This window comes from Monodelphis domestica, chromosome 3 (assembly GCF_027887165.1).
Source record: "Monodelphis domestica isolate mMonDom1 chromosome 3, mMonDom1.pri, whole genome shotgun sequence".
Lineage (NCBI taxonomy): Eukaryota > Metazoa > Chordata > Mammalia > Didelphimorphia > Didelphidae > Monodelphis > Monodelphis domestica.
In genome coordinates, this window is record NC_077229.1 from 493006680 (window position 1) to 493021355 (window position 14676).

The 14676-nt window shown below is 32.5% G+C and overlaps 1 protein-coding gene across 9 annotated transcripts in view; it reads right to left on the bottom strand.

Annotated features, from left to right (window-relative positions):
- Window positions 1-14676, bottom strand: part of AP3B1 (adaptor related protein complex 3 subunit beta 1) — a 359745-nt gene that overhangs the window by 119420 nt on the left and 225649 nt on the right. For all 9 annotated transcript variants that reach the window (XM_001367618.4, XM_007486440.3, XM_056824793.1 and 6 more), the window contains one exon: window positions 5631-5807. In XM_001367618.4, coding sequence (XP_001367655.1) covers window positions 5631-5807 — 177 coding nt within the window. The remainder of the gene's footprint in view (window positions 1-5630; window positions 5808-14676) is intronic.

A 14676-nucleotide genomic window follows, 5' to 3' on the forward strand; every position in this document is an offset into this window, starting at 1 on the left:
AATGAAGAAAAGCTACATATGACACCTTCCAATGACACTGGAAGAAGGCATTAATATGACTTCTGTGTAATTAGTTCCATGATCTCAAATGAATTAAAGTTGGAGGGTGACCCAAAGAACAGTGGTAAATAAAATACAAATGCAAAGGAGAGCAAAAAGATGCAAAAAACCCTATTATCAACGTCATTTCAATGAAAACTACCAAGGCTATAATTTATTAAAAAGATGTCTTATAGACAAGAAGTAGAATAAAACACATTATTAAGAATATGAACGACTTCTTTCTAAGGAAGACAGCAAAAATGAGAGCTAACAGGTTGATAGTTGGAGCATTGCATTTATATCAATGACAGATACTGATAAGGCATTGGTATATTGGGCAGATACTCTATGGGATAAGAAGGCATGGATAGGCTCTGGTTAGTACAAGAGGAAAGAGTCCTCATGATCAAGAGATCCATCAACATATTGGAAAATACATAATGTTTTTAAAACTGTTCTTTCTGACTAGGGTGTCTTTTTGGTAAGAGAGAGCCCAAGTTTATAATATATACATTCACACCCTACCAACAATCTCCTTATTTTTTTCATTTGGCAGTTTCCCCTCAGGATCCCATATTTACTCGTATCAAAGTCAGTTCAGAGAAATTAGCTAAAGTAGGGGGTAGAGGTGATGATCAACAATATTACTAATTAACGTGGAGCTTCCAACCTTTACAAAATCAGATTAGAATGTAGATAGATAGCACAGGCAAATGCCTTTAATTTTAGAGGGGAAAAGGGAGTTCTCCAAAACTTAGGTTGCAGAGATAAGAAGAGTTTGTTTTTCATTCTAACAGAGGCCTTAGAAGTGTCATTTAGTTAGCTGTTTTTTAGCAACTAAAGTAAAATGGAACTAGAGGCAGCAAGTATTACTTAGTTTTCTTGCTAAGATCATCTAAGCTTTTCCTATGACAACAGTGAGATATGGAAGAAAGAAGAAATCACAGAATGATATAATATCAGGGTTAGGAAAGGACATTTGATACCTATTAACTAGCCCCATGGCTCATTAATTGCCTCTATTTTAAAATTTAAAATCAGATATAAACATTAAGTGAAAATAAATAATAAAATATAGGACTCTATTGTACTTTTAACTTTTATTAAAATGTTTACTTGACCACAACCAAATTTCACTGAGGCAATGCCTAATTTCTTCCAGGTATTTGGTCTACTCAATTCTTGTCTTTTATTAAAAAAAAAAAATTATTATTATTTTTTTTTTTGCTGGCTAGTTCATTAAAGCATCAAAAGCATTTTAAACAGCAAGGTTCATAGAAAATCTGCCAAAACCAAAAGAACAATCCATAGATGGGTCAATCATCACAACATAACACTGAGGAATGGGCCTTTGATTATAAAAATTAGAAAATATTTTAATCAAATGAAATTTTTGCTATTCAGGTAAATAATATAAACTTGACATTTTAAGGGAAAAAGTTATACGGAGTAAGAAGAGACTGTAGAGTAGCAGATTAAGAGTCAGCCTTAGAGACTGATAAAAAATGGGTACAAGTATTGCCTCTGGCCGTGTGACCCTGAGCCAGTCACATTGCCTTACAGTGTCCCAGGCAACTCTTTAGAATGAACAGAAAGTTACGATCTGCATGAGGAAAGTGGTTCCTCCCCAGTAGGCTTCTTTTACTGAAGAAATCAAGTCCAATTGAAATAAAAGGAGTAAGTAAACTCTTTAGAAATCAAATATCTTTTAAAAGTTGTAATAAACATGTTCAGGTATACAAAAAGGAGATCATCAATTATTTTTAATAAAGTTTATTAAGTAATAATGATCATTAATATAAGATATAATGAAACTGATAGAAATACTGAATCCAGAAAATTGAAAAATCATAAGAATTCAAGAGATGTATAATTATGATAAGACATGTAAATCACTCTGTAAATAGTGAAGAGCTACAATATTGAGAAATTCAAGAATATTTCTCAAAAAGGCAAAATATTAAAAAGTACATAATGTACCTTGCAGTTGCTCTACTGCCTAATTTCAGAAGTACAATCTTTCAATTTCCCAAAGCAAAAGAAAGTCACATTTGTTTAATTCATTGCTTCTTAATATGTGTAACACTATGCCGAGTGGTATGCTGAGGAAGTTCCTTTTCTACATTTCCTCACTTGCTTTTATCTATTTTTGATACCAATACCTAAATGTAAAGGGTGAAGGTGTTAGTAACCATAGGAAAGAAGAAGGAAGATGGCTAAACAGGTTCCTATGTCCTTGCCATTTTAAAAAAATAAGCCCACCAGTGCTTGAGTGGTTGTTTAAAGCAATGTCTACAATAGATAAATGACATGTTACCTTTCAAAATATGTAATCAATATGATTTCACATGGGTGGTATTGGTGAATAGGAATATCATGGATAAATAAAATCTATGACTAAGCAGAAAACATTACTTAATGACAATTTCATTAGCCAACAAATTATTTTAAAAGAGCTACTAAAAAGTAGCCAAAATTTATTCTCTAGCTTGCACTCTTTCTAAGAATATGACCCTGTGCAAGCCACATAACCCCCTTGCTTAGCACTTACCACTTTTCTGCCTCAGAGCCAATACACAGTTAGTCACACAGTTAGAAAGTGTCTGAGGCCAGATTTGAACCCAGGACCTCCCATCTCTAGGCCTGGCTCTCAATCCACTGAGCCACACAGCTGAGCCCTTGTGTGGGTTTCTTTTATTATTAAATATTTCCTGTTTATCCTGTAAATTGTTTGTTTGTAATTGTAAATTATTTGCAAATTATACAGAATTTGTTTGCTTGTTAAATTGTCATTTGCCTCTTTTTGTATCCCCATTATTTAGCACAGGGGCACGTAGTAAGTGCTTAATAAATTATTTTTATTGACAGATTGACTAATTGAAGAGACAACACAATAGGGCCAAAAACATATCCAATGGTTGACTGACTCTAGTCCCTTTGCCAAACTGATGATATAAGATCCTGAATGAATAGTTTTGGGGTATAGTTATTCAGCTAGTTCTGAATCTATCTAACTTTCCCATTTTCTAGCCTCCTTTCCTATGACTTCTCCACAAGAATAGCATAAGAGACATTTGTCAAATTCACTGCAAAGAGAGTTAATCTATATTTTAGCACCCTCATGACCTTCCAGTCTATACCTCTCGGCCATTTATATGAATATTGAAGATATGGTCTATTCCAGAAAGTTGTTTATTAAACTCTGTTCTATTATTTCCATGGAAGGGACCTTCAAAACACATGTGTAGATTATTCTTTTTTTTTTTTTAAACCCCTTTACCTTCCGTCTTAGAATCAATATTAAGTATTGGTTCCAAGAAGGTAAGGGCTTCAATAAAAATAAATAAATAAATAAATGAGTAAAAAGAAACCCACCAGAATTTAAAGGAGTTGAGGAAAACTTACATAAAAGATGGGACTTGAGAGCAAGTGAGGAATCCTGTGTCACTGATCTGATGAGTATGTGGTGGTGATTATGGTGTAGATGTAGACCAGAAAGGTAAGAGGAAACTAAATTAAGAAGGGCTCTGAATGCCAAACAATGCATTTTCCACATGATTGTGGAAATGATAAGAAACCCACTGGAGTTTCTTAATGAGGGGGAGTACTCCTGAAGCAGAAAGTATCTTCCTTTTCTTTTCCTATCTCTATCATTTAGCACAATGCACATACTAAGTACTTGACATATGTTTTAACTCATTTATTCCAATTTTATTAATTATTTGAGCAAAAGCATACATCATACAATTTTCATATGACACCAAGTTAGGATAGATTGCTAATACAATGGGTGAAAAGAAACATGAACTAAGCAAAGTCTTATATAAATAAACTATGCTGAGCAACTTAGGTGAAAGATACTCATTTTAATTCTATAAATGGCACAGCAGATGGGGCAATGAAATATAAGGTCAAGAAGACCTGAATTCAAATCTGATAGGAATCCTAGCTTGAAACACTGGACCAAATCTATTAAGAAGTTTAAAGAGAATCGAATGTAGACTTATACTTGGGCCCCCTCCCCCAAATCAACATTACAAGTATAAAATGAGGGATGTGTGGCTAAAAAGAATTCACTAAAAAAGACCTGGGAATTTTAGTTAAATGCAAAATCAAAATGAGATAACATTGTGATTAGAGTAAACAAAAGATGATCATAACTGCATGAAAAGAACCATTATAATCAAGAGTGGGGAGCTGATAGTTTTGTTCACCTACGTACTGGCTGTGAGATCCTAGGCAAGTCACTAAATCTTTCAGTGCTCTAAGCAATTAAGACTAGGTTAGAGATGGTGCTGACTTAAGTGGAGTAAGTTTCCTCATTTGGGAGTTCAGTGACACTTTACAGGTCCAATCATGATCCCCAATTATATCAGATATTAGCCAAGATTCAATGAACACCATGTATCACAATGAATATATAATAGCTCTGTACATTGCTCCTATTACATTTTCTGTTTGTAGACCTGTAAATTATTGGTTTCAAGGCAAATCTATTTCTAGTTTTAATGAACTTAATTATTTTTAATCTTGCTACTAGTCTATTGTGACAGTTTTAAAGTCAGAGAGCAGAAGTGCGACATTTTTAGTAACCAAAAAAGGGAAGAAGTCATTATAGTCTCAATGTAACATAATTCCCAGTTTTAAGGACATTATAGTTTGAACATCAAGAAATTTGAAAGTTATAATAATATTTTTATCAGTAGGTAATTAAACTTAGAGCAAGCATAATTTCCCATTTTATTTCTCAATTTTAAAAAATGAACCTACTGTTTGAAGAAATCACAGAGAAATTGAAAATGATTAACTTAAATCTATCAACAATAACTTGGAACTTGATAAAATCTAAAATATGGAAATATATCTAACTAGTTACAAAAGGTTGGACGGAGTCATCCTATACCTTGCATGCCAGTCAACAAAATCGTCTCTAATGCAATCAATGCAATCAAATCCAGGAAAAGGAATAACCCCAAAACAAAAGTGAAGAAAAAGTAAGACACCAATTTTATAGGAATAGAATTCCAAGAAAAAAGGTGAATTTTAAAGAAATAAAAAGTGGCAATCTAGTATGTTGGATGACCTATGAACATTTGACAAGTGATAGAAAGTTCCTTTTTTCTCCTCTTTTTCAGAAAATTTCTTGGTAAAAACAACAATAATGATAATGAGCATTTCTAAAGAGCCTATTGTGCTTTACACATATCATCTCATTTGATCTTCACAACTCTAGAAGGGAGGTACTATTACTCCCATTTTATAGATAAGGAAACTAAGGCAAATAGATTAAGTGACCTGTTCAAAGTCACACAGCTAGTAAATATTTCAGATCACACTTGAACTAAGTTGTTCTTGAATCCAGACATAGCACCCTATTCATTGTGTCATCTATATTACAGAATTAAAACAAATATCTTTCACCAAAGTTGGTTAGCGCAGTTTACAGAAAATTTTGTATTATATTTGATCCTTACAACAATGTCATAAGTTATTATGACACAAATATCATACAAAATAAGCATTTCTAATTGAATGCTCAATGGGAACTTACAAGAGAATTTCAGAGTTGGATTTTTAAAATTTATTACCTGCTTTGAGTTGGTTAAATATAGTTTGGCTCCTAGATTTAAAATCTGTAGTTTTACAAGATCATCTTCACCAGTGAAGCTTTTAGCCATCTTTCTCAAGACATCAGGAGCAATTTTAGGAACACGTTCACAATTCTCTCCTATCAGCCAAAGAATACTTGCTCTAGCCACAGGAACCTAAAATTAAAAAAAAAAAAAGTGGTAAAATGAAAGATTGTTAAAAACAGGTAGGCATATTCCTTTTAAAAGCCTATAGATATTCTAGGAATAGTCTATATTTAGTTACTATTGTTGACAGATCTATTAAAACTGTGATGGCCACAATTCATTTCAAAGTGTATGGTTGTGATCTCTATTACCTTTCTTATTATGTATATAAGGATATGTCTTCCTTTTAAAATTCTATAAGCACAATTGCTATCTTTCCTCAGGAGAATGCAAAAGAATTGATATTGCTTATCACAAAACATATACATTTATATACATATCTATGCTCAGCTATACTGAAAATTAAGGACCTCTCCTCCAATCCCCAAATCCCATCAGGATCTTCACATAATGGCATTCTGCCTTGTAGAAACTAGGTGAGGATTCACCTATAGAATTTCAAAGGGAAATTGTTATAAAGGGCCTTCATAAAGTGGTCTTTGATCCTTGCTTAAAAAATAAATCAAAGCCATCTTCCTTGTACTTGCTGGGCAATTTATAAGAACTCTTTGGTATGTCTGGTGCCCATGTTCATTAGCTACTACTTCATCTATGTAGCTTTAAGTTCCTTTGCTTTCACCATTAAAACCAATCAAGGAGGTCTCCCTCAGCTTCTCCAAATTTCATGTCAGACAGAAGTGCAAGCCCAGGATGATAGATAAGATTCTCCATATCTTCCTCATTAGCCAAGTTTCAGTAAGATGGGAAACATCCCATTCCTATATTTTCAAGCCCTTCACCCAATAACTAAGCTCAAAGATTCCAAAGTATTGTGTATGTTATAAATAACAACTTGTTGTCCATCAATCTACATTCTGGAAACCCTCAAAAGAAGAAAATGTTTCTAAAATGCATCAAAAATGGGTTTCCTTTCTTAGAGCAGACACTGAGCTACTTATATAATAATTCAATCAGCTTGGCCACTGTTTACAAATGCTATCAAACCTAGGAAATGAAATCAATGGAAAAACTGATACACATCTTCATTTTAATACTTTTCAAACTCAAGAAGAAATCTGAGCTATCTATATTAAACAAGCTGGAATTTTGCTGTAAGTATTGTCCTCAGAGTCAATATCTAAGAAGGTTTTGGAGATGTAACTTCTTTATGACAAAGTCTGCTTTGTACTTTAATAATTAAATCTCAAAAAAGGGGCTATAAAAGATCAGTTTCATTGGTGACAGAAATGATCGATAATATACAGTGCTATAATAATAAAATTCCAGTGTTTCAATACTCAATCTTACCTTTAAGGAGTGAGAATTATATATTTTCTTACACTAAAACAAAAATATCATTAAAAATAATTGGAATATGCTAAATATGAAATGAAACTATTATATGAATACCAAATAAAAGTTTCAAATGTCATCTGAAATCTACTTGTGCAATACGATAAAACTGATACAATCACTACACAGTGAATTCATAAAAGAAAGAGGTTATTTCTAATGTTCCAAAGGCTACACCACATTAAGACCTTACTCCCAATCTATTATTTTAAATTGGGCTAAAGAATAGTAATTGAGTGGTACATTAAATTTTCCAGTATGAAAGCTGTTCAAGTTGCCTGACATACTCAGGCCTCTCTAAATAAGAATATCAGTGCACGTCTCTGATTTTGGTTATTTCAGATTTATTTTCTTAGCTATTTCCTTGCACATTATTTTAAAAATTAAAATTCTATGATATAACACTACCTGCAGCTCCACACTGCTGGTAAATTTTTTCTAAAAAGCACCAGTCATATTTGTAGCTTTATTTAGATAGCCATCTTCCCCCCACCCCCCAAAGGACTAATACACAAAAAGCAGCTATTTATAAATATGGAACAATCTAATTCTTTTGTTTTGTAGTAACACTTATTTCTAAACATAAATGAATATTCCAAACATTCAATGTATCAACATGTCACTGAATAAGTATAAGCAAAAATATTCCAAATAAGACTCAAGGTTCATGAAAACATGTCCCCATGGAGACTGATTAATTAAAAAATACAACTCGGTGATATTTGGAGGTTTTAAAATCAAGGTGGTTATATTCCTATGTATATAATATATTTATAAAAACATAGTATAAATAGCACAAATGCTTTATGCAACAAGGATCAATGACAATTGAAGAATATTTGAATTGAACATTTTTGAGGAGATTAATTTTAATGAGCAGTATAAGAGAAAATGATGAACATGATAATTCTCTAGGATTAGAATTGCTTGGCATGGGAATTGCGGTCTATTTTCCAACTTTATCTTGACAATTAAAGTCTTTTGGTCCTCAACCCAAATAGTCCAGAGTATGATATTATGTCCACTATTTTTGTAGAGTTCAAAACCAATAAAAAAAAAACCCACAAACAAGAAAAGTAGCCACTTTTTATTCTCCACAGTCTTTTCAATCATAGCCTAAGTGGGGACCTTGAACTGGAAAAAAATACACAGGAAATCATACTTTCATTATGTGGCCCTGCTTTGCATTCTCTTCAAAGGCAAACAAGATTGTCAATTACTTTGCCTAGTTCTTTATTCTAAATGCCCTGAGCAAGTGAGGTAAGTGCACTTTTCAGACCTTGGAGGATCAGGCAGTTTCCGTTGCCATTTTAACCCATTAAGTTGCCTGCGAAAAGGAACAATGATGTCTGAAACACCCACAGGAGTTATTGAAAGACATCTAGAAAGATATTACAGATAATTTTGTAAGAAGCTCAATTAAAAAGCTATTGTGCTTCAACAATATGCTGATTTTACAATGTAGTATACTCTGAAATAAATCTCACTAGCATTCATTTTTATTTGTTTGAATTTGTCAAACTGATCTGTACGCTTCTAAACAAATTACAAACAAAATAACAAACAGATTGAATGTTTTTGTATCTGGATCCAATATGCTTTAAAACTTAAATCTGGAAACATAAAGGAGTGGCAGGGTGGAGGGGAACTGGTGAAACAATAGGCTTTTAGTAAAGCACCTGGGCAAGAAGTACTCTGAATGGTCTTTTACACAGTAACACCTTTCAAGGGCTCTTTTAGGATATGAAATCCTCACCTGTATTATGAAACATTATTTGAAATCCTATTTAAGGAATTTTCTGATGGTAGACATTTTATCTAAAAAGAAATCTGCGTCAAAGGTTAAGTATTTATAGCAAATGAAAGACACTCTAAAAAGAAGAAAAATTCAAAATCTGACTATATAACAATGTATTCTTGATATAAGAATTTAAAATGAGAATTATACTTTAATGTAAGATTTCAACAGAATTTTACCTATCAAATATCTAAGAATTAGTCCATAGTAAGATCTTAAAATTTCATTTATAAGCTACTCTAAAGGGAACAAAAAGGTGAAGAATGAGAAAATAAACTCCCATTAGGTATTTGCCTCATTTTATTAAATTTTACCTATACCTTGTGATTTTACACTAGTAAAAACTCTCTTTCCTCTCATAAATATCCTTCACCTTTCCCTACCAATACTCAAAATCCTCTCTCCTTACAAAAAAGCAACAAAACAAAACAAAGCAACAAACAAACAAACAAACCACCCAAAGCAACCAAATGACTGAAATTTTATGTTGTTGAATTCAATGCCTATTAAATATCGACTGAGACGATTATTTAGTATTTGTTCTCTGGACCAACATTGGTCATTATAATTCTTGCTGCTCTGAGTGTTATAAACTATATATTTTCCTGCTGATTCTTTTTTCTTCATTCTATATCAGTTCATATTAGTCTTCCCATATTTCTTTGAATTTCTCTTATTTATTATAACCCAAATAATAATCCATTTCATATACCAAAATTTGATGGATACCCATTTTATTGCTAGTTTCTTATTACTAGTCTTGCTATGAATATTTTGATACATGTGGGGGAAACTGTCCTTGGGATATATGCCCAGTAGTATAATTTCTAGTTCAAAATGTAGGTAGGTATATTTTAGTACCTTTTTGGCCAAAGCTCCAATCTGTTTATAAATGTATTTTAAAATACTCAAGCATATACAAAAAAATCCTCCAGGGCAAGGACATTTTTTATGTCATGACCTCCTCTAATAGGCTACTGAAACCTATGGATCCCCTCTCAGAATAAAGTTTTTAAATGGTAATAATAAAATGCATAGAATTACATAGGGAACCAATTTCATTGAAATAAAGATAATTTTTTTCTTCATTGGAGTTCATCAAAACTCCTGAAATCCATCCACAGACCCCTTGTGAATTCCAAATTAAGTACCTCTACTAGGTCTCCTTTATTATAACATTTTATCTCAATTTACTATAACATTTTAGATAGACATTTAAAAAGAGCTGAGACAAGAATTTTCTTTGTCAATTCATAATTATTTATCTAATTCATCAGAATTATCTTTCCTCCAATATTGGTATCTTCAAATAGATAATCAAATAAAGCAATTCTTAAACATTCAAATGTATGCAGCAGCAATTAAAAGTATGTGCCCAATTAACATAATACTTTCCTGAAGGGTTAAGACAGAGCTTAAATTACCCACTCATATCTCTCATGGAACCTTGAAAAGTTGTAGTTTGTAGGTAAATTTAATTTGGGGAAATTTACTAGGAATAAAGGAATAAACTGAAGTTAGATGTTCCTTCAAAACTTCTATGTCAAGAAGTTGCCATGACACTTATTGGACATGGTAAATGTTAGAACAGGTAGGCTTACATAAAACAGAATACTTCCATCTCTACAAATAATCCCTTTAACTTTTTATAGGATGTGTAGTTACCATCACCACCACCACCACCTCCACACCCACTCCTATCAACATCTACTTCTCACTATGAAAAATGACAAGCAATTGCTCGTCAGTCTCATTTATCTCTATGCACTAATCTTCCTTTTATTTAATTGATGATGATGCCATGTAGTATTGAAAAAAGACTTGACAGCACAGTAAGAACCTATCTTCTTAATCTTACTTTGGAGAAAATTTGGAACAATGCCATGAACACATTCTTTGAAATTCATTTTAAGTTAAAATGAAGCAGATAAAAGTTGAGAGCAGCTTCTGTTTCTATTAGGATTTGGGCAAGTATCTTCAAATAATAGATCAATATAGAAGAAGAGACACTAGATGTAGGGATGATGGAACAAAAGGATAAATTGGAAGAGAGTTTAAAAAACTCCAGAAAAAGGCCTTGTTTGCTTGTGATATATTAAAAACCTCTCAGGAACAGGTACAACAGTGAAAAGAGCTCTGGGCCTAGAGTAAGAAAGACTGAGTTCAAATCTAGTCTTAGACCCTCACCAGCTGTGTCACCCTCTGTTCACTTTAAAGTTGAGGAAGGCATATATAGCAAGGTAGATAGTAGAAAGGAACTAGTTCCTGGGAGATAGTCATAAAGAGGATGCAAAAGTCTATGGTGTGGACATGATGGACAAACAGACAAACTAGAAGGAAATTGTGCCCCTCTATCAATAGAAATAGTATTTTCTAAAAGAAAAATTAAAAGATGACTTTGTGGAAAATTCTAAGAGATTAAGTACCAAGATTAATGATTTCAGAAAAGAAATTAAATTAGTTCCTGGGTTGCCCCCCCCCCCCCCAGTACGTAAGGTTAAAAGCTGTATTTATTGATCCCAAATTAGCTACATTTTCACAGTTTATTCTTAAATTGTCAAACTTATTTTTAAAAAATAATGGAAAAGGAATGAGATCAGTTATTAAGAAAGTTATAATCCTATTGAGAAGACAGGTACAGTTAAGTCTATCAATTGATATGACCACTGTATAGTGACTTAATCTTATTGGGGCTCAAGTTCTTGATCTATAAAATAAAGGAGTTGGTACTGATCATTTTTAAGATCTACTCTAATGCTAAATCTATGGTAATAATCAAATTTTTCAATTTAGAGAGAAAACTAATGGGTATCCTGAATGGCAAAAACAATTCATTTGTAAACTTTCTTTAAAAAAAAAAACTTCACAGAAACAATACGGTTGGACTGACCTTTTATTTAGTTTGATATACCAAGCCATACAAATGGCTTCTTAGGATATTTCAGAAGAGTGAGTAAATTTTGGACTTCAAGACACTTCAGAGAAACACTGCTATAAAGGATTATTCTTCCTGGATCTAGGCTCCATTAGGTACCTTATCACTGAAAATGACAATCTCGTCAGCCTAACAAAAGTGAAATTTATAACAACATTAATACAACAAATTTGGGGAACAATTTAATGTAACTCTATACATTCTGCAGCAAAATAAAGAGCAAACCTCAATATAATGAATACAACCGAAACTAAGGAGTTATTTTGAAACCTGTTTTTAATAATGTATTTTTAATATCTTAATGTTTTCTGGTTTCAAATTTCTGAAAATTCTTACATGGAAATTAACCAAATTATGTTAAATTAATTTGAATGGCCAGTATGCCAATTTTAATAGCAGTTGTCATCTAATTTAATGATTTATTGATTCCTTTTGTCTGCACATAGCAATCGTTTTAAAGTCACACTTCTCCCCATTGATTCCTCCTTTGTGACCAAAGAAAAACATTAAAACCAAAAGATTTAATGAAGTTGACTGCGCATAATAGCGTATACAATTTTCTACACTTGTATTCCCTCTACTTCTTTGCACTGATAGTGGAATATATATTTTATGATCCATTGTCTAGGATCTTTACTAGTTTTTTCACTCAAGAATTTAACTTTCTGTTAAGTCATTTTTAAAATTTACGCAGCTGTAGTTATTGGGAATACTGTTCCCTTGATTTTACTTATTTTGCTCTATAACAATTTTTTTGGTCATTCCCCCCAATCAGTGTGAACCTTCTTTGTTTCTAGTTCTTTCTTGTTGCAGAGTATGTTGCTATGAATAATTTGGTATAAATCAGATTCTTTTGTCTTTGAGATCTTTGCAGAAAATAGTTTGTGAGAGAGTCCGAGAGAATTATTAAGAACTAAAACATTAGTAAGACCATGTTAAATGCTATATGGGAGAAAATGTAATGAAGAGATGTTATTTTAAATGTCATTATTGGCTTTATTTAGCATTATTGCTAGGAATTTCAGGTCAGAACTTTCCTCTAACTGGCTGGGGGGAAGGAGGTGTTTAATTATGGATAATTAGTAAAGAATTTCCAATACCCACAAACTTCTTAAGACTGATATCCTGGTTTAAAATACTCTAAGGAGTCAGATAAAATAGCCAGGATTCCTTACAAAGCAACCTTTAAGGTATATTTAGTTATTAAGTTAGAGTTTGAGGTTAGGGAATACATAATGAATGTTTCTACTTGCAGAATAGTATATTAGTATTTCTGAGTCATCCATGAAACTTTGCACTTTGAAGATAGCTTTCCGAATAACCAAAACCATACTTAGGCCTTGAAACTGTTAAACTTCTTCCTCAAGAGAAAAAGTCACTTATTAAGTACAGTGCCATTGGCTAGATGCTATGGATAAAGATGCTATTGATGAAAAAAAGAGATGGTTCCTGCCCTCAAGGAAGTTACAAATTAAATGTAGTAAGCATACAACATACCTACAGGTAAATATGACTAATATAAGGTAGAATGTGCAAAGACAAAAGATAGTTCCAAACAAATCACTCTAGGAATAAGAGATTTATCTTATCCACCCTGTAGGAGCAAGGTGGTCATCCATGAAGAGGAAGCATCTGAGATAGTCCTGGAAGAGAAAGGTTTGAACAGATAGGATTAGAGATGTTCTAGGCATGAGGGACAGCCCGGGCAAATGCACAGGGGGTAGAAGATTATAACAGTGCCTTCTTGCTACATGTATATTAGAATCTTAATCAGTAGAAAGTTATATTGTTGTGTGATTTATTTTTACAATATTTTTAAAAATATGTAGATGAGTTGAACTTTTTAACAATTTCCACACCAGATGTCAATTTCTTTACTACCAAGATATATCAATAATAAATATGCTCTTTCTAAGCATATTTGTTTATGGATTCAAGTAAGCTTCAAGTTAATGTGGTAGAGTAAGAGAAAGTTCTGAAATCTGGAACAGAAGAGATCTGAATCAACAACTTCTTGTACTGAACTAGTGAGAACATTAAATAGGTCACTAATAATGAAAGTGATATTTAATATAAAGGTGTCATTTATATAGACATCAATGATAATTTTCAGATTACAATTAAGCAACCTATTTTTAAACATTGCTTTTATTTTTTTTCTCCAATTATCAGGAGTTTTCAGGTGGTAGGATTTTTTTAGGTCCAAAACTGGACCAAAAGGGAATATCTTATGATTATGGTCTTTACTGAACTCTATTAGTAATGGCATATTGTGGGAGGGAGATAGATTAATTGAGTCACATATCAGACCATTTTGGGGGTTTACAAGTTAATTCCCTTTTAAGTCATTTTTTAGTCATGACTCCATTTAGGGTTTTCTGACAAAGATAATGGAGTGGTTTCCCATGTCTTCCTCCAGCTCATTTTACAAATGAGGAAACTGAGGCAGTCAAGTAATTTGTCCAGGATTACATGAGTAGTAAATGTGTGACAATGGATTTGAACTCAGATCTTCATGACTCCAGGACTATCTACTGTCTATCTACTATGTCAACTAGCTGCCCTAATTAAATATAGAATATCTACCAGGCTAAGCAACGAATATTTCTTTGTTCTTATTACTTTTAAATATATTTAACTTTGACAGTGATGAATATATGAAGTTGCTGATCTAAGTTTTCAAACAATGCAAATATCAACACATTCATATCTTTTTGCCCTGTAATGCTTATCTTGTATTTTTCCGCAAATTCTCCAGAGGGAATCCACTAGAGGCTGGAGGTCTTCAAAAACTCTTGACAATTATATGAACA